We start from the raw sequence: 20,342 nt of genomic DNA, 5'->3' as shown, positions 1-20,342 counted from the left end.
GACAGCTCTTTGTAATGATTAGGAATCTAACTGGTCTGTAGGAGGAAAAACTCTTTTTGAGGGCGATTTCACACATAGCAGTAATGCATGTGTTTTCAAACGCATCAAAACAGCCTGAACATAGCTGTTAACGCATGGATTTGTTTGCGCGATGATAACGCATGTGTTAACATTGTGTAAATGCATAGCATTTTGTAAACTCTGTTAACAGCTATATAAATCAGGCAAATCTCTTGAAAACGCATGTGTTACTGCCACATGTGAAAGCACTCTTAACTCTATTCGGACCGGAGTCTGCAGCGACGTCTTTAGACGTTTTCTGCTGCTCCCGCACTAGTAGGTCTCCATGTGTAAGGGGCACCCAGAGGCCCTAGGGAGATGCAGTTATTTACCGCTTCTCCCTTCTCCACAACACTGCGCTAAATTAGCGCGATGCAGCGAAGAGCAGAGGCTCCATAGACTCTGCAGTCAAATTAAAAATTAATTAAAAAAAAAAAAGTTAAAATGTCCCCAAGGGGTCTTTTATGACCTTGTGGGGGACATATAAAGTAAAAACAAAAAAATAAAATATTGATAAAAAAATACAATAACATTTCCCCATATAATAAACTCCCCTGCTACACTACAAAAAGCATTGCCATAGACGCCCATTTACCCGAGACTATACATATTATATATCAAAATGACTAACAAAATGGGGAATTTATTAATAATGTTCATTTTCAGTTATTCTGAAAAAAAAAAAAAAGTACTATAAATTACAAAAGAAAAGCACCTTTTTTTCCACACTTTTAACCCAAAATAAAAATGAATGTTTAAACTTTTATTACCTTTTTAACAGGCTCTATGTGCCCTGAAAAAAACACAGCAAAAGATTTAAAGTTGTTATTGCCCTTAAACCGGCGCAAGCGAAAAGTCGCTAAATATGCCCGGTCACTGGAGCCTTTTCAGGCCGCGTCACAAAGAAGTTAATAGTTTATAGGGGAATCAACTACTTATCAGCTATCCACAAAATGCAAATAAATTTATATCATTTATACAACGTGATTTTTTGCATTTTTTCGTGTTACATCTCTCAATGTTAGGCCCCTTCCACACTCGCGTTGCATTTCCCGTCAGAGTTTGATCAGGGTGCGATCAGTTTTTGGTCAGTGAAAAACGCGCATTTTGCATCAGAGTGCAATCAGTTTTCAGTCAGAGTTTGTTCAGTGTCTCAGTTTTTCACGCGCGTTTTTGATGCAATTTCAATGCAATTTCAATGCGTTTTTCACGCGCAGAAAACGCGCGTGAAATGGACTCAGGACTGAGCTCTATCTTTTCTATGGCAATTGATGCGTGAAAAACGCATTGCACTTGCAAGTGTCTCAGAGTGCAATGCGTTTTTGATGCATCTCCATAGACTTGTATGGTGCGTTTTTCACGCGCGTGACTTGCAAAAGTAGAGCATGTCGAGATTTAAACGCGCGTTAAAAAAAACGCGCGTGTGTGCGTGAAAAAAAATGTAAGTCTGAAAAGACCCATTGATTACAATGGGTCAGAGTGCACTGCAAGTTCTGCGCGTCAAAAGCACGCGCAGAAAACGCGCGTGAAAAACGCAAGTGTGAAAGGGGCCTTACCCTTAAAATATAGACTGTTCATGTCTTTGTCAATGAGCAAACTTAAAATCAGCCAGGAATAAAATTATGTACCGTAATTGTGCTGTACTGAGAAGACCCAACCAGGTTGAAATAGTGCCGTCTGTTCCTTCTGGAATAGATATACTGGTTTGGCTTAATCCCACATAATGTTATTAGACTTCTTGTAAGTTATGCTTGATGTTAAGGGGGCTGCCTTTCAATATAGCAAAAGGAGGCATTGTTTTCCATTTAACACCATGGAAAACGTATTTGCATTCTTTGCACACTTTAACCCCTTAACGCTCAGTGTCCGTCACGCAGGTGCTTAACCCGTTAAATTTGGCGGTCAGTGCGACCGCAGCATTTAACTTGGCTTTGGGGGGGGGGGGGTCTTTCCCCCACAATCGCCCCCCCCGAATCAGTTACCTGCAAGAACTGCCAGTAAGATGGCGTCTGTGACATAGGCATGTGTGACGTAGGTATGTGTGACGTGTGCATAGGCTGACACTGCTAATGCTCTGCAATACATTAGTATTGCAGGGTATTATCATGAACAAGCAATCAGATGATTGCTTGTTCATTTCCCATGGTGGAAAAACTGTAAATAAAGTGAAAAGATAAGGTTATTCAATAAAAAATAAAGTTAGAAATCAATAAAAATGCCCATAAGCCCCAAAACATATAAAGAGACATACAACTCAAAAAAAGTCTAAATCATAACACAAACCCCACATATATAGTATCACCGCTTCTGTAACAACCCGTAGAATAAATCATTATTGAACCCGCACTATGAACACCGTTTTACCTTTTCAATCCCACAAAAATTGCAATAATAAGTGATTAAAAAAAACATATGTACTCCAGAATAATACTGGTGCAAACATCTCCCGCAAAAAACGAGCCATCAACCAGCTCCTTAACCCCTTAAGGACGCAGCCATTTTGTAGCTTAAGGCTCAGCCCGATTTTTTTGGATTCTGACCTGCGTCGCTTTATATGGTTATAACTTTTGAACACTGTTACTTATCAAAACGATTCAGAGATAGTTTTTTCCCCACATGTTGTACTTCATTTTAGTGGTAAATTTTGGCTGATAAGTTTTGCGTTTATTTACAAAAAAAAAGAAAATATGATAAATTTTTTGAAAAATTTGCCATTTTCGAAATTCAAAATCATTGCGTTTTCAGGCAGATAGATTTACCACCTAAATAAGTTGCTGAATAACATTTCCCATTTGTCTACTTTACATTTTCATAATTTCTGAAATGTCTGGATAATTTATTTTGATGTCACGCGGCTTACAAAAAGAATATCGCTTTTCCGGATTTTCAGAATTGACTATTTTGGGGATAAATACAGTTTTGAATGAAATTTTACATATTTAGCATCAAAACTCCCTATATAACCAACCCATTTTCAAATCTGCACCCCTCAAGCTATCAGAAACCGCTTTTACGAAGATTGTTAACCCCTTGAGATCTTCATAGTAATTGAATCAAAATGGAGGTGAAATTTAGAATGGTCAAATTGTTCCCTTATACGTTCATTTAGCACTAAAATTTACACATTTCCAAAATATAAAAAGAGAAAACCCACCATACAATTTGTTCTGCAATTTCTCCTGAGTACAAAGACCCCCCACATGTGGCTGTGACTTGTTTTATGGGCGCACAGCGAGGTGCAGAAGGAAAGGAGGGCCCTGCAGCTGCCAGGATTTTAGTTTCCTCATTGGCCCCTTTTGAAGGCTATAAAATTTTCGCTTTTTCGTTATTTGGGTCATGTGATGCCATTTTTTTTGCGCGATGAGATGCTTTTTCCATTGTTACCATTTTGGGGTTGGTATCACCTATTGTTGAAAATTTAGGAACTTTTTTTGAGGGCAGGAGTAGAAAAGCATCAATTCTGTACTGGATTTTTTACTTTTTTTTTTTTGGTGTTCACCGTATAGACTAATAATCATTTTTATCATAATCATTTTTAAAGTTATCTTTATTCTATGGGTCGATACGATTACGGGGATACCAGACTTGAATATATTTTCTTACGTTTTACTAAATTTGTCAAACAAAACCCTAATGTGGGGAAAAATCTATCATTTATGTATTGCCGTCTTCCAAGTGGCATAACATTGTTACTTTTTTGGCTACGGAGCTGGTTGATGGCTTGTTTTTTGCGGGACATGTTGTACTTTACACCAGTATCATGTCGGAGTACACATGGTTTTTTGATCACATTTTATAGCATTTTTTGTGGGATTGAATAGCTAAAAATCATAATTTTTGGAAGGTTTATAGCAGTTTTTTTTACGGCGTTTATCGTGGGGGTTCAATAATGATTTACTTTTATTCTACGGGTTGTTACGGACGCGGTGATACTATATATGTGGGGTTTGTGTTATGATTTAGACTTTTTTTTTAGTTATATGTCTCTTTATATGTTTTGGGGGTTTTGGGCATTTTTAGTGATTTATTACTTTATTTTTTTATTGAATAACATTTTTTTTTTTACTTTTTCACTTTTATACCATGGGACATGAACAAGAAATCCTCTGATTGCTTGTTCATGATAATATTCTGCAATACTCATGTCCGAGTCAACTCCGATCGCGGGTGTTACACTGGGGTGTCGGCTATCAGTCACAGCCGGCACCCCGTGTTTCCCGATGCCGGTTCGGCTCAGATCTTGAGCTGAACCGGCATGGGCTCAGCGTCCGATATATCGGACGCTGAGCGCTAAGTCATTGAGCTCAGCGTCCGATATATCGGACGCTGAGCGTTAACGGGTTAAACAAAAAAAGTTAAAAATGTTATGTCACTTGGAAGATGGCAATGCAAAAATTATAGATTTTTCCCCACATTAGTGTTTTATTTGACAAATTTAGTTAAACATAAGAAAAAATATTCAAGTCTGGAATCCCTGTAATCGTATCAACCCATAGAATAAAGATAACATGATTATTGGGCTATACGGTGAACACAGGAAAAAAAGAAGTAAAATATCCAGTGCAGAATTGATGCTTTTCTACTCCTGCCCACAAAAAAAAAAGTTCTCTGCACTCGGGAGAAATTTCTTAACAAATTGTATGGTGGGTTTTCTCTTTTTATTTTTTGGAAATGTGTAAATTTTAGGGCTAAATGAACGTATAACCAACACAATTTGACCATTTTAAATTTCACCTCCATTTTGATTCAATTACTATGTAGATCTCAAGGGGTTAACCTGTTGTTAAAAGCTATATGTAAAATTTCATTCAAAACTGTATTTATACCCAAAATAGTCAATTCTGAAAATCACAAAAAAAAAAAAAAAAAATCACTATTCGATTTGTAAAAGTATAGATACGGGAAATGTTATTCAGCAACTTATTTAGGTGGTAAATCTATCTGCCTGAAAACGCAAGGACTTAGAATTGTGAAAATGGCAAATTTTTCAAAAAATTCATCATTTTTTTCTTTTTTTTTTGTAAATAAAATACAAAACTTATCAGCCAAAATGTAACACTAAAATGAAGTACAATATGTGTGGAAAAAAAACAAATCTCAGAATCGCTTTGATAAGTAACATCAAAAGTTATAACCATAAAAAGCGACGCATGTCAGAATCCAAAAAAATGGGGCTGAGCCTTCAGCTATTTAATGGTGGCCTTAATTGGCAATCTCTCCATAAGCAGAACACCTACCTTCTGACCCCATTTCCCTCAGTGCACATATAACATAATCCAAGTGCTCAGCTAAGCAAGGTCCTCTTCATTAGTTTCAAAGAATTTGATATCTATGATAGGAAAGGTCAGCTGAGGGTCCGACACCTGACACTCCAACAATTCAGCTGCCTTGAATGGCAGATGTATACAGTACTGAGCCAGAAGCAGAAGCACTACTACTTTAAAACTGATAGTAACTAATTTGGGTACATTTACCATATCTCAGCTCTGTGTTGGTGTCAATATAGAAGTGTACTTTTATTTATTATGACAATAAAAAGATTACAAATTAAACAGCATTTTTTCAAAATTTCAAGAAAATTTTAGAATTATTTTATGCACCATATTATTTTTATGGGTGTGTTTGGCATCGGATTAATAGAAACCCCCATAAATCACCTCATTCTGATAATGTTACCCCTCAAACTATTCAAAAGTGCACATAGCAAGCGTGTTAACTATTTTACAGAAAAACATAATGATGGTTTTATTTGTAATTTTGTTATGAATATATTCATTTAGCCCTAGAATTTGCCCACTTAAGCTGAATAAAAATAGAACATGCATTTACAAATCTTGTGGATCCGAGTACAAGGACACCCCATACGTGGATGTAACCTGTTATCTAAGCGCATTGCAAGGTGCAGAAGGGAAGGGGTGCTATGGAGCTTTGTTGGGCAGATTTTGATTTTAGCTTTCAGGTGCCATGACATGTTTGCAGAGCCTCTGAGGTATCGAAACCCATTCTCGACAGAGAACGACTTCATTTTTAAAACTTTTTTATCAAGGAGTATAGGGGGCATTGAACCCATTGCTGCCAATGGACCTTTTACATTTTCCGTTTCTATTTTTTGGTCCCCACCTGCAAAATCCATAAGCACAGGACAGACCCGGAGACCTTCATGAGGTACCCATCTGTCCAGCAGTGAAGACGGGGTTGGGTGTCGGGAGGATGAGGGAGAAAGCCCCCTTCCTCCACAGGTACGTAGAATCTAACAGGTTAACAGCCAGATCAGAACCCATTCCGATCTGGACTGTTAGAGCAGGGACCCGGCTGTCATATGACAGCAAAGTCACTGCTCTTCCCTGCATGGGGGAGCCCTTAGTGATAACCAAAAATTTGTAAATCAGAAAAAATTGAAACGAAAATTTAATTTCAAATCTTTATTAAATTCACCAAACATGATTAAAATGTAGCCATTGGCAAAGAGAGCCAACAAGATTAAAATGGTGTGTTATAATCCTTATTATCAATTGACCCAAAGTATAAATATAATACAAAATATATTCTAACAGGACATACCTAAGCACTCAGAGTATAGTTGTCAAATACTAATTACACAAAAAAAAAATCATACATAAAAAAACAATGGGATAAAATATACCACTAAATAGGACACCACACCAGCCAGCCCCAACACGTGTTTCGCAATATGCTTCCAAAGGGGGAGCCCTTATTGTCCGACGTAAAAACCTGTATGATGGTCACTAAGTGGTTAATCTAGAAAAACTTAAAATACATATTTATAAGCAGAAACCTTGGTGGTTATTTATTGTTATGCTGGCTCCCTGCGATAGTTCCATACCTGTCTTTGGAGCTCCACTGCTTGCCAGATTTATTAAAGAGGTGTTGGCCCTTTAACCCCTTCCCAACGTGTGCCATAATAGTACGGCACTTGTCAGGAGCAGGTGAATAGAGAATGCTCACTAACTGAGCCCTCTCCGTACCAGGTGGGTGTTCGCTGCATATTAGGTAACACATACAGTCAGCGCTGTTGCGGCATCATATTGGATTCAATCGCCATCCCCTGTGTGGTCACCGGGGGCAGCGGTTGGTTTCTATGACTCCTGGGAGTCTATACAAGACTCCCAGGCCTAATTTCTAAGCGTCTGCTGGAGGCAGATCACTAGCACAGCTGCCAATAATGCAAAAAAAATAAAAATAATAACAGTTCAAATCACCTCCCTTACCCTAGAACCAAAAAGCAAGATCTATCAAAATATAAATACAGTTATTCCCAGTGTTAAATCCCATAACGGAATATAGTGCCAAATGTCTGAATCACATTTTTTTGCGAAATTGTGAAAAAAAGTTGCTTTTTTATTAAAAAACTATTAGTGATATTATATATGATTATTTTATAAATATGCTAATTTTATTTGGAGACTACTGGCCGCGCCGTGAAGTGGGAGCTATGGCTACTCCATGTTCCAGTAGCGTCTTTTGATCCCTCCTACAGGCAACCCTGAGCCAGCCCTATCTCCATTTTGTGTCTGAATAGAATAAGATTTTTCAGGAGTGCTGACACTATCAAATATGACAGAAGGAACACCGGGGGACATGCATAATACATAATAGGGTACAGTTGATGGGCATATGGAGGCTAAGGTGCTGACAGATCCCTTTACAAAAAAAAGCAGCTACAATGCAATTTCCCAATATCACCACAAGAGGGCTCCTATTCAGTTTCCTTGTATTGCATTCAAGGGTGACTGGGTTCATTTCTTCCTGGAATTTGCAAACAAGTTTTTTTTCAAATGTAGCAAAATATGATAAGAATTTGCAGCTGGGCGTGTTCATTTGTATTTCCAGTCTTTTCATTTTTAACAAAATTTAGTTAAGTTTTGTATTTTGTCAGCTAAGTAAAACCAAGTACTTCAATCAATATTATCTGTAAAAAGTGTATAAACTTTAAAAAAAAAATAGAGAATGTTTTATGAAGCAAATTTGATGCTGTTAAAAACCAATCACAGCACGGCTTTCATTTGATTACTTAAATAAAAACTGCTCAGTGATTACTGGGCTACATTAAAGGAAATCTACCACCAGGATTGTAAACCAATCACACTCACATACTAGTGTGTGCCCCCTCTTGTAGAATGTGCTCTTCTTTTAGCTTCTTATGCCCTGGTGTTTACAAAAAAAAAAAGACTTTTAAAACTATGCAAATGAGCCCGAGGGGCTCCGGGCTCCATAGATGTTAATTGAGTCTGGAGCCCCTCATGCTCAGTTGCATAGTTTTTCAACTTTTTTTTTTTCTTAAAAACAAGGGAATAAAAAGCTAAAAGAAGAGCAGATCCTGCCAGAGGTGGCACACACCAGCATGGAAGTGTGGTTGGTTTACAATGCTTCATCCTAGTGCTAGAGGTCTTTTAACCCCTTAACGTTCTGCGCTGTAGCTCTACAGCTCAGAGGTATAGGGAATGTATGAAGGGGGCTCATGGGCTGAGTCCTCTTCATACAGAGGTGGGGGTTGTTGCATATTGCAGCAAACCCCCACCGCTAATAACCGCGGTCAGTGCGGCTATTAACCTTTTAGTTGCCGCCGGTGGCATTTAAAAGACGGCGGGGCGCGGGCGCCGCCATTTTTATTCCGATCGCCGCGCCCCCGAACGTCATCGGGGGCGGCGATCGGTTGCCATGGTCTCGTTTGACCCGAGGCTATCTGGCATCTGCAGATTCGTTACAATGAGCCAGTGGCTCATTGTAATGAATGACCTGCAAAAATGCCATATATTGCAATACAGAAGTATTGCAATATATGGTTGGAGCGATCTGACCATCTAGGGTTAATGTACCCTAGATGGTCTAAGAAATAGTGGAAAAAAAAAAGAAAAAAAAAAAGTTTAAAATATAAAAAAATTGATAAAATATCAAAAATTCAAATCACCCCCCTTTTGCTAGAACTGATATAAAACAGTAAAAATCACAGACAAATTAGGTATCGCCGCGTCCCAAAATGCCAGACCTATCAAAATATAAAAACGGTAAAAACACCTTTTTACATCACATAAAAAATGGAATAAAAAATGATCAAAATGTCGCACAGACCTAAAAATTGTAGCAATTCTTTTTTGTACACATTCGTTTAATTTTTGAAAATGTATTAAAACACAATAAAACCTATATAAATTTGGTATCACCGCAATCGTACTGAACCAAAGAATAAAGCTGAGGTGTTATTTTGAGTGCACAGTCGTAAAAACTGAGCCCACAAGAACGTGACGCACGTGTGGTTTTTTTTCAATTTTTCCACATTTGGAATTTTTTTTCAGCTTCGCAGTACACGGCATGTTAAAATAAATAACATTATGGGAAAGTAAAATTTGTTACGCACAAAATAAGCCCTCACACAGGTCTGTACACGTAAAAATGAAAAAGTTATGGATTTTTGAAGGTGGAGAGCGAGAAAAGAGCGAAAAAACCTGCGTCCTTAAGGGGTTAAAGGACCTCTACCACCAGGATGAAGGATTGTTAACAAATGATGGCAAATCATTTGTCAGGCTCCATATGTGTTAATGAAGCATGGAGCCTCTCAAGCTCATTTGCATCATTTTTATGCATATGCCATAGGAAGCTAAAAGAAGAGTGGATCCTGCCAGAGGGGCACGCACCCACGTGTATTTGGTTTACAATACGTCATCCTGGTGGTAGGTGTCCTTAAAGTTACTGACAAATTATTTGCCATAATTTAGTTGCCCACAAAGGGGTATTCCCAACTTTCTGTCTTTTTCACAGTATTGTCTAATAGATATAGATATAACCTCTGCAGTGAGGCGAAACATGGCCACGAAAACATTTGCCCCTCTCTTCAATGTCTTTAGTTCTATGGAAGCAAAAACTATAGTGGGACAGTCTTGGATTTTCCAAGATCATGGAGAAAGCTTAAGATGTGCTGAGACCATGGTATTTTGATGATTAGTCATGTAAAGTTGTACTCATGACACGTTAAATGAATATGGTTCTGTCAGGAATAGTTGAAGCTGTAGCTTGAAGGGTTACACCCAGAAATGCCATTTAAAAAGGCTATAACCGCCTTCTATGCTGAGTTAACAGAACTTAAAGTTATAATCTGAAAGTTTTTACATTTTGAACCCATGGAACCCTTTACTTCAATATTTACAATGAAACTTTAGGGCCGCAGTTATTCGCATTAGTTACTTTGGATCAAAATGGCTGCAGGGTTACCAATGCGGTACATCCCATAACCATTTCACTACGTGCGCAGATACCCTAGGTCAGTGATGGCTAACCTATGGCACTGGTGCCAGAGGTGGCACTCGGAGCCCTTTCAGTGGGCACTCAGGCCATCACCAGAGATGACTCCAGGTATCTTCCTGCAGTCCCAGACAGCCCAGGACTTGCTGTGCACAGAGCTATATTAAAGTGACAGCTGTACCAGGGACTATTTTCTGCTTTATTGGTGTCCTCAGGTGCTGGTATCAATGAAAACTGTGACAGAGAAGGGAGTATAAATCACAAATTAAATTTCTGTGCCGGCACTTTGCGATAAATAAGCGGGTCTTTGTAGTAGTTTGGGCACTCGGCCTCTAAAAGGTTCGCCATCACTGCCCTAGGTTATTATATTATTGTCCTATTAACTAGATAAGACATGAGAGTCCAACACAGAATCATTCTGCAAGGCTGGAGTTACAACAGGAAACCAGGTCATAAGTCATACTATATTCCTATGAGCCTACTATGAAACAAAATATCTCATGGATTACCTGGGTGCCGTTTCTTCGACTGAGTACTGACTGCCATAAATAACAACCTGGATTCAGCTGATTTGCAGGACAATGTCAAGTAATCTGTCTGCAACGTTATAATCTTAATTAATCCTACTGAGCAGCTTCTTAACACATTAGCCCACATTTATTAATGTATTTTCCCCAGTTTTCGGTCTGACTTTGCACTAGAAATAATATGCAAACTGCTTGCACATGTATTTATAAAGTGTCTGTGCCACAATTCTGCAGCATGAACAAAGTGCACAAAAAAAGAAATGGTTCCACTTCCAGAGCAGTGCATGGTGCGCCAGATCCATGAAGAACCTGCACCACAATTTATGAATCAGGCGCACCCTGCACACTCCACAGGCCTAGGACAATTTGCACTGTTTTTGATACATGTGGGCCAATGACATTGGCATACAATTTAGAGGGGGAGATTTATCTGGGCTCACGTACAAACCCTAAAATAAGAGAAGAAGAGAACAGTTTGTGGTATGTCATATTTCTTTAAAGGATACCTACTACTTTAAAATGCCACTTATAACCCACAAATACCTTGCACCAGCTCAGGGTGAGCTGATGCCAGAGCATATCTTCACTATTTGCAGAAACCGCTGTAGTCCGTTTAAAACTGTTTTATTCTTTATATTCCAACCCCCTCTTTGGCGCACCACGATATGTGCTCAGCGCACCATGTGCGTGACCGTGTGTGCGCCTTATTATGAGGTGCTGGAGAGCTGGTGACGTCACCGAGCTCTCAGGCACACTCGCGGCTGCGCAACTTCAAATTTTTATCCTGGCAGGCTTCGTACGGTCGCGCACATGGTGCGCTGAGCACATATCGTGGTGAGCACATAAGTGAAGATATGCTTTGGCATCAGCTCACCCTGAGCTGATGCAAGATATTTGTGGGTTATAAGTGGCATTTGAAAGTGGTAGGTTTCCTTTAAATTGTGTCTTCTATTAGAATAGCGCTTCTATAGTCATGGCATACTTTCTGATGGATGAATGGGTTTGCTCATTTATCACAATAACAATCTCCATGCATATAAAAACCGTTGTCCACAAGTGAGTTTGTTAGGGCAAGCCAGCTCCTTGCATGTTCAGGATTTACCTGACCGCATCTAGAATTGGAGGTTTGATCCGGTAATGGAGCATGTGCATGGAGCTTGTCGGCAAGGGACTTAATGGGAAACCTAGTTTTACCTGTTTTCAGTCCACTGAATTCATGTCACTAAAATGTTACAACTGACAATTTGCAAAATTTCAGTGACTATTTCTTACCCTCAACACTTTTCAATTCTCATATGTGATCATAAATCACCTGATGAAGTGCTTGGCATTATTTTTATGGAAAATAAAGACTTTTTTTACAGACTTATCACAGATTTAAACTTCACTTCAAGCCATATGGAAAATCTGTCAACATTTGCACTATACCTCTAATGTAAGTCATGATATTATACAGTGTCTAACACCCATAAGTGCTATGCAAAAAAAATAAAAAATATGGTTGTGTATAATTCTTCAATGACTGTACTGGAGAGAATATATAGAATGCTGTATAGAAAGGCATAATGAAGTTATAGATAGAATGAAACCTTTTTGCCACTTTCTCGTTTATAAACCCATTTGCAGGGAGATTCACAGTCACATTGGGTGCCCATAAGGTGTCTCTTTACCATACAAATACATAAGTGCTATAAATGATATACTATAGTCGGGATCTTTGTACAGTTACCCTGCCACATTACATGTACAGATGTATAATAATGTGTGAAATCTACTGAACTGTGAATACCATTTAAGCAGGTTCCCAGCAATGGAAAATGAGGGCAGCTGCCAAACTTAGCCACTGGGTGTATAAACTCTATGTGCCAGGCACCTAGTCACAGTACAGGATCCATGCCATGTGTAAGGGGCACACCTACCTCTTAACAAGTGCTGCCTCTTTCTTAGGTAGGTCTCATGCGCAGTAAAGTCGCTGTACACTGTATTCATGCCAATGCTGCGGGTCTCCAGCCAGTGCACGGTTGCCAGCCCCCTGGCACACACCTCCAGAGCTGAGACTCGGACAGTCTTACAGAGCTTCAGCACCACTTGTCCAGTCAGCACATCCCCGGCAGAATACACGCCGCAGGCAATGGGGCTGAGCTCCACACTGAAGTCTGTAATCTTACTGAAGTGCATGTTGTGCCAGGACGTATACCAGGCTGCTAGAGGATGAGGACGGGCGCAGTGACAACTCAGCTCGTGAGCACAGCTGCGGCTCGTTATCAGGAGGCCGCACAGCACGGGCACACCCCCAGGCAGTCTAGGGCGGGGCAACACACGGCTCAGGGCCTCTGCGTGGTGTATGTGTGAGGCTCTATTACAGGAACATGCTGGGACAGGAGGGGTTAATACATAAGTGGATGAACAAGTAGCTGCTTGTCATGCTGATCGATGGGGGACCGATTACAGGAAGGGTTAATGTGCTGTAGGATGGCTGGAAATACCTCAGGGGGGTTCTGAGGTGGACTAGGGTAATGTGCTGTAACCCCTTCAGGACTCAGCCTATTTTGGCCTTTAGGACAGAGCCCCATTTTTCAAATCTGTCCTGTGTCACTATAGGTTCTCAACCTGTGTGTCACGACCAAAAAACGGAATAAATCAAATGTGCAGTAATCACACACTGCTTGAGGACCTGTCAGAGTGCTGTACAGAGGAGAAACTGAGAGACCTGTGATGATGTCATCATCGCATGACCCTCCGGCTTCTCCTCTATACAGCCTCCTGCAGCACAGGACTGCTCTGCTCACAGCGAGGAGAAACTACAACAGGGCTGCAGAAGTGCGGGGGATAGAACTGGGGGCTGCAGAAGAGGCGGTGGGGGGGGATAGAACTGGGGGCTGCAGCAGGGGGGAGGATAGATTTGGGGGCTGCAGAAGAGGGATAGAACTGGGGGCTTCAGAAGGTTGGGGGGGATAGAACTGGGGGCTGCAGAAGAGGGGGATAGAACTGGGGGCTGCAGAAGAGGGGGAGGAATTGGGGGTTTCAGAAGGGGGAGGTTAGAACTGGGGGCTGCAGAAGGGGCAGATAGAACTGGGGCAAGATGGGGGGGATAGAAGTAGGGGAGGGAGGGTGACTAAAACTGGAGTCAGGGGGGGGAACTAGGGGGCAGAATTATTTTAGTCACATTCTTGTAAATAGGGGACTATATTATAGTAGTTATATTATTGTACAGAGGGGCAGTATTATAGTAGTTATATTCTTGTACAGAGGGGCAGTATTATAGTAGTTATATTCTTGTACATAGGGGGCAGTATTATAGTAGTTATATTCTTGTACAGAGGGGCAGTATTATAGTAGTTATATTCTTGTACATAGGGGGCAGTGTTATAGTAGTTATATTCTTGTACATAGGGGGCAGTATTATAATAGTTATATTCTTGTACATAGGGGGCAGTATTATAGTAGTTATATTCTTGTACATAGGGGCAGTATTATAGTAGTTATATTCTTGTACATAGGGGCAATATTATAGTAGTTATATACTTGTACACAGGGGCAGTATTATAGTAGTTATATTCTTGTACATAGGAGGCAGTATTATAGTAGTTATATTCTTGTACATAGGAGGCAGTATTATAGTAGTTATATTCTTGTACATAGGGGGCAGTATTATAGTAGTTATATTCTTGTACATAGGGGGCAGTATTATAGTAGTTATATTCTTGTACATAGGGGCAGTATTATAGTAGTTATATTCTTGTACATAGGGGGCAGTATTATAGTAGTTATATACTTGTACACAGGGGCAGTATTATAGTAGTTATATTCTTGTACATAGGAGGCAGTATTATAGTAGTTATATTCTTGTACATAGGGGCAGTATTATAGTAGTTATATTCTTGTACATATAGGGCAGTATTATAGTAGTTATATTCTTGTACATAGGGGGCAGTATTATAGTAGTTATATTCTTGTACATAGGGGGCAGTATTATAGTAGTTATATTCTTGTACATAGGGGGCAGTATTATAGTAGTTATATTCTTGTACATAGGGGGCAGTATTATAGTAGTTATATTCTTGTACACAGGGGCAGTATTATAGTAGTTATATTCTTGTACAGAGGGGGCAGTATTATAGTAGTTATATTCTTGTACACAGGGGCAGTATTATAGTAGTTATATTCTTGTATATAGGGGCAATATTATAGTAGTTATATTCCTGTACATAGAGGGCAGTATTATAGTAGTTATATTCCTGTACATAGAGGGCAGTATTAGTTATATTCTTGTACATAGGGGGCTGTATTATAGTAGTTATATTCCTGTACATAGGGGCAGTATTATAGTAGTTATATTCCTGTACATAGGTGCAGTATTATAGTAGTTATATTCTTGTACATAGGGGGCAGTATTATAGTAGTTATATTCTTGTACATAGGGACAGTATTATAGTAGTTATATTCCTGTACATAGGGGGCAGTATTATAGTAGTTATACTCCTGTACATAGGGGGCAGTATTATAGTAGTTATATTCTTGTACATAGGGGGCAGTATTATAGTAGTTATATTCTTGTAAATAGGGGCCAGTATTATAGTAGTTATATTCTTGTACATAGGGACAGTATTATAGTAGTTATATTCCTGTACATAGGGGCAGTATTATAGAAGTTATATTCTTGTACACAGGGGCAGTATTATAGTAGTTATATTCCTGTACATAGAGGGCAGTATTATAGTTGTTATATTCTTGTACGCAGGGGGCAGTATTATAGTAGTTATGTACTATGTACAAGAATATAACTACTATAATACTGCCCCCTAGGTACAAGAATATAACTACTATAATACTGCCCCCTACATACAAGAATATAACTACTATAATACTGCCCTCTATGTACAGGAATATAGCTACTATAATACTGCCCTCTATGTACAAGAATATAACTACTATAATGGGAAAAAATACAAGGACCATTGGCATCAGGCAAAAAAGAAAGGTTAAAAAAAGGAAAAATTTATTGTATCATGGTTATAAATATGATCACATAGCAAAAAAGGGGTGACGCATTTCGGACCTCAAAGACAAGGGTCCTTATTCATACCTACACCATGGAATAATGGCTACACATATATAGGGAAAGGGGAAACACGTCAAAGTGTTCCACCCTGCAACCCAAGCTGTGAGCGATATACACATAATTAGCAACAGTAAGGCTTGCAAGGAAAAACAATGCACAACGAAAAAACAAGCAAAATAGCACAATAGCAAAAGATATATGTATGAGAAACAAGAAGCAGAAATGAAAGTACAAAAAATTAGTATACATAATTTAAGTCACTTCTGCAATTAAGACCTAGCGGATGACTTGTGCTGAGTGACAGAATCCACTGAGCTTCCTTGACATGGAGCATTTTAACCCTGTCACCTCCTCTCTTGTTCTACAGTATGTGGTCGATGGCAGTGACTTTAAGTGAGGACATATTGCCTCTATGTATATCCCGAAAATGTTTAGATAGACCGGTTATACTACATGTACTAGATACAGTGCGGGGGTTGGCACCGGTGATATGTTCGGATAGGCGATCCGCTTAGGGTGACAACTTTCGGGTCTCAAAATAGTATTGCTACTTGTGGGTTTATGATACAAACTAGTGTGAACTACACCCAAGAAGGGGTCACCACTCAGAAATATATCCAAAAATGAAATGGACGAACCACCGTATTCACAAGTAAAAGACAGGTTAAGGGTATTATGGTTAATGTATGAAATGAAATCGACAACTGCCCAGTCCACACCAGGAGGCAGTCGTCGATGTAACTGCCATACCATTTGATATAAGTGGTAAAAGGATTTTTGGAATGGAAAAGGTATTGTTCCTCCCATGTGGCCATATAAATATTGGCCAGTGATGGAGAGAAGCAAGCGCCCATAGGGCATCCGGTAACCTGCAGAAAAAAGTGCTCTTCAAACATGAAAACGTTTTTTTGCAACAAAAAATGTAACACGGTAGAAATATACTTCTGAAGTTCAATGTCATATGCAGAATATTTGTTCAGATGATAGGTAACTGCTTCACATGCCAAGTGATGAGGGATACTGGTGTATAACGCGGTAACGTCAACCAAGAGTCTTGTTCACGCCAGGTCATCTGGTTAACCGCTGCAAGAATGGTTTTAGTGTCTCGTATGTATCCATGTAGTCTGGTGACCATAGGCTGGTGTAAGTTGTCAAGCCAAATTCCTAATCGTTCCATGAGAGAGTTGGTCGAGGATACTATGTGGCGAAATGAAGGTGGAAAGCCCCCTTTATGAGTTTTAGGCAGCATCTAAAAATTAGAACAGATGGAGAAATCATGAATTAGGTATTCCGAAGTCCTCTTGTCAAAGAAACCCAATTGTAAGCCATCAGAAACTGGTTTCTCCATTTCCAATTTAAATCTTGCTGTGGGATCATCCGGAAGTTGAAGATAAGTATTAGTATCCTGTAACATAAGATATGCCTGTTGTCGGTAAAGGGCTTTATCTAGAACTGTAACATTGCCCCCTTTATCCAAGGGACGTATAATAATGTGGGGGTTGTTTCTGAGTTCAGAAATAGCCAAATGTTCTGTCCGCGTAAGATTATGTGATGACATGGTAATGGTGTCATGTAAGGTTTGGAGATCCCTCTCAACCGCCTCTTGATAGAGGTCCATAACCGGGACTCGAGAATGCATAGGGTAGAATTTGGGATTTGAGACTGGTATCATATTTGAAGTATAAGTAATACAGTTTGACAAATTATCGTTAATGGCACTTTGTTCCTGTAGACTCAAGAGTAAGAAGAGACATTTGGTCCTGAAAGGAGCAGGTAAGTGAAAAAGTGTTAGCTCCCAATTCATTAAGTGCTTATAGTTTGGCAGGTTGAGAAGTAGTAGAATCATCATCCATGGTAAAAAAAAACTGTTTTTTGACGGTAAGTAAACAAATAAATTTGTTTACATCACATAAAGTAGAAAAGAGATTCATGTTGATGTCAGGGGCAAAACCCAAACCTTTAGACAGGACACTGACTTGAGCATGAGATAGATAACATGCTGACAGGTTGATTACACTGCATGCAGGGCCGATTCTAGCCTTTTTGCTGCCTGAGGCAAAATTTGAAAATGCTGCCCCCCCCTCCCGCTGCACGCGTACGCGCGCACGTGCGTGCCCCTGGTGATGCTACCTTACACACTAGTAGTCATTAGACACAGATATTAGTGACCTCTAGTACCTTACAGGTGACCATCTACTCCATCCGGAAGGGTATTTCTTTACACTTTCTTCTGGCCTTGGTTTTCCTCTGAATTCACAAAGAAATGTCTTCAACTCCATGCAGCACAACTCCCCATGGCGCCCCTAAAAATATCAGAGTCACTTACAGTATAATGGATTGTGATTCTACTATATATTATCCTCACAACATGACTGAACAAACTATTCCCAACATAAAACATCCTTTAGTCACCCAAATTAGAGCATATATAGTAATTCAATTAGGTGCCCTAATTTAGCCTCCCCCTATATTGAACAGCCACCCCCCTGTATACACAGCCTCGTCCCCAGCCCCCCCCCCACTAAGTAATGTCCCTCACACACAGCCCCCCACTAAGTAATGTGCCTCGTCCCCAGCCCCCCCCCCCACTAAGTAATGTCCCTCACACACAGCCCCCCACTAAGTAATGTGCCTCACACACAGCCCCCCACTAAGTAATGTGCCTCACACACAGCCCCCCCACTAAGTAATGTGCCTCACAGCCCCCTACTAAGTAATGTGCCTCACACACAGCCCCCCACTAAGTAATGTGCCTCACAGCCCCCACTAGGTAATGTGCCTCACACAGCCCCCCACTAGGTAATGTGCCTCACACAGCCCCCCACTAAGTAATGTGCCTCACACACAGCCCCCCCACTAAGTAATGTGCCTCACACACAGCCCCCCCACTAAGTAATGTGCCTCACACACAGCCCCCCACTAAGTAATGTGCCTCGTCCCCAGCCCCCCCACTAAGTAATGTCCCTCACACACAGCCCCCCACTAAGTAATGTGCCTCACACACAGCCCCCCACTAAGTAATGTGCCTCACACACAGCCCCCCACTAAGTAATGTGCCTCACACACAGCCCCCTACTAAGTAATGTGCCTCACACACAGCCCCCTACTAAGTAATGTGCCTCACACACAGCCCCCCACTAAGTAATGTGACCACACAGCCCCCCACTAAGTAATGTGCCCGCACAGCCCCCACTAAGTAATGTGCCTCACACAGCCCCCTACTAAGTAATGTGCCTCACACAGCCCCCCACTAAGTAATGTGCCTCACACACAGCCCCCCCACAAAGTAATGTCCTCACACACAGCCCCCCACTAAGTAATGTGCCTCACACACAGCCCCCCACTAAGTAATGTGCCTCACACACAGCCCCCCACTAAGTAATGTGCCTCACACAGCCCCCCACTAAGTAATGTGCCTCACACAGCCCCACACTGAGTAATGTGCCTCACACACAGCCCCCCACTAAGTAATGTGCCTCACACACAGCCCCCCCAGTAAGTACTGTGCCTCACACACAGCCCTCCCAGTAAGTACTGTGCCTCACACACAGCCCCCCCAGTAAGTACTGTGCCTCACACACAGCCCCCCAGTAAGTAATGTGCCTCACACACAGCCCCCCCAGTAAGTAATGTGCCTCACACACAGCCCCCCACTAAGTAATGTGCCCACACACAGTCCCCCACTAAGTAATGTGCCCACACACAGTCCCCCACTAAGTAATGTGCCTCACACAGCCCCCCCACTAAGTAATGTGCCTCACACACAGACCCCCACTAAGTAATGTGCCTCACACAGCCCCCCCACTAAGTAATGTGCCTCACACACAGCCCCCCAGTAAGAAATGTGTGTCACACACTGCCCCCCACTAAGTAATGTGCCTCACACAGCCCCCCACTAAGTAATGTGCCTCACACAGCCCCCCCACTAAGTAATGTGCCCACACACAGTCCCACATGTTCTCCCCCTCCCCTGTCATGTCTCCCCCCTCACCTCACAGATGCAGCTCTCGCTGTGTGTTCACTGCTTTCCCCGGCAGGTCATGTGACCATGACATCACCAAAGGTCCTTCAGCCTTCAGCCTCCGGGGTACTTATACTCCCGGAGGGTGAAGCTACTGCTGGGGAAAGCAGTGACTGTACATGGTCTCATCACGATGTGTGTCCTGAGGATACACATCGTGATGTGAGGATGTTCTAGTGATCTCCCTACTGCACTCACCATTCAGTGCTCCCACGCAGCTGCCTCGTCTTCTCCAGCCAGCAGCCGCTCTGTGAAGGGACACAGGTCGGCACGTGGTGACGTCATTACGCCGACCTGTGTCCTGCAGAGCGGTGCGCACAGGCGGTATGTGCTGCACCGCTCTGCCTATAAATTACGTCGCGGCCTCAAAGGCGGCGATTTAATTTATTTTACAGGTGGCACGGGCCTGCCAGCC

General features: G+C 41.1%; 1 protein-coding gene across 1 annotated transcript in view; it reads right to left on the bottom strand.

Annotated features, from left to right (window-relative positions):
• The window catches only part of ARRDC2 (arrestin domain containing 2), a 40,072-nt gene extending 26,933 nt beyond the window's left edge, over positions 1–13,139 (bottom strand). The window contains exon 1 of the mRNA XM_072112862.1: positions 12,764–13,139. Within this exon, the coding sequence (XP_071968963.1) occupies positions 12,764–13,022 (259 nt within the window). The 5' untranslated portion in view covers positions 13,023–13,139. The remainder of the gene's footprint in view (positions 1–12,763) is intronic.
• Positions 13,140–20,342: the final 7,203 nt, after the last annotated feature.

The sequence above is a fragment of the Engystomops pustulosus genome, chromosome 1, assembly GCF_040894005.1.
Source record: "Engystomops pustulosus chromosome 1, aEngPut4.maternal, whole genome shotgun sequence".
NCBI lineage: Eukaryota > Metazoa > Chordata > Amphibia > Anura > Leptodactylidae > Engystomops > Engystomops pustulosus.
The sequence above is the reverse complement of the archived record's forward strand: the minus strand, read 5'-3'. Positions and strand labels throughout refer to the sequence as shown.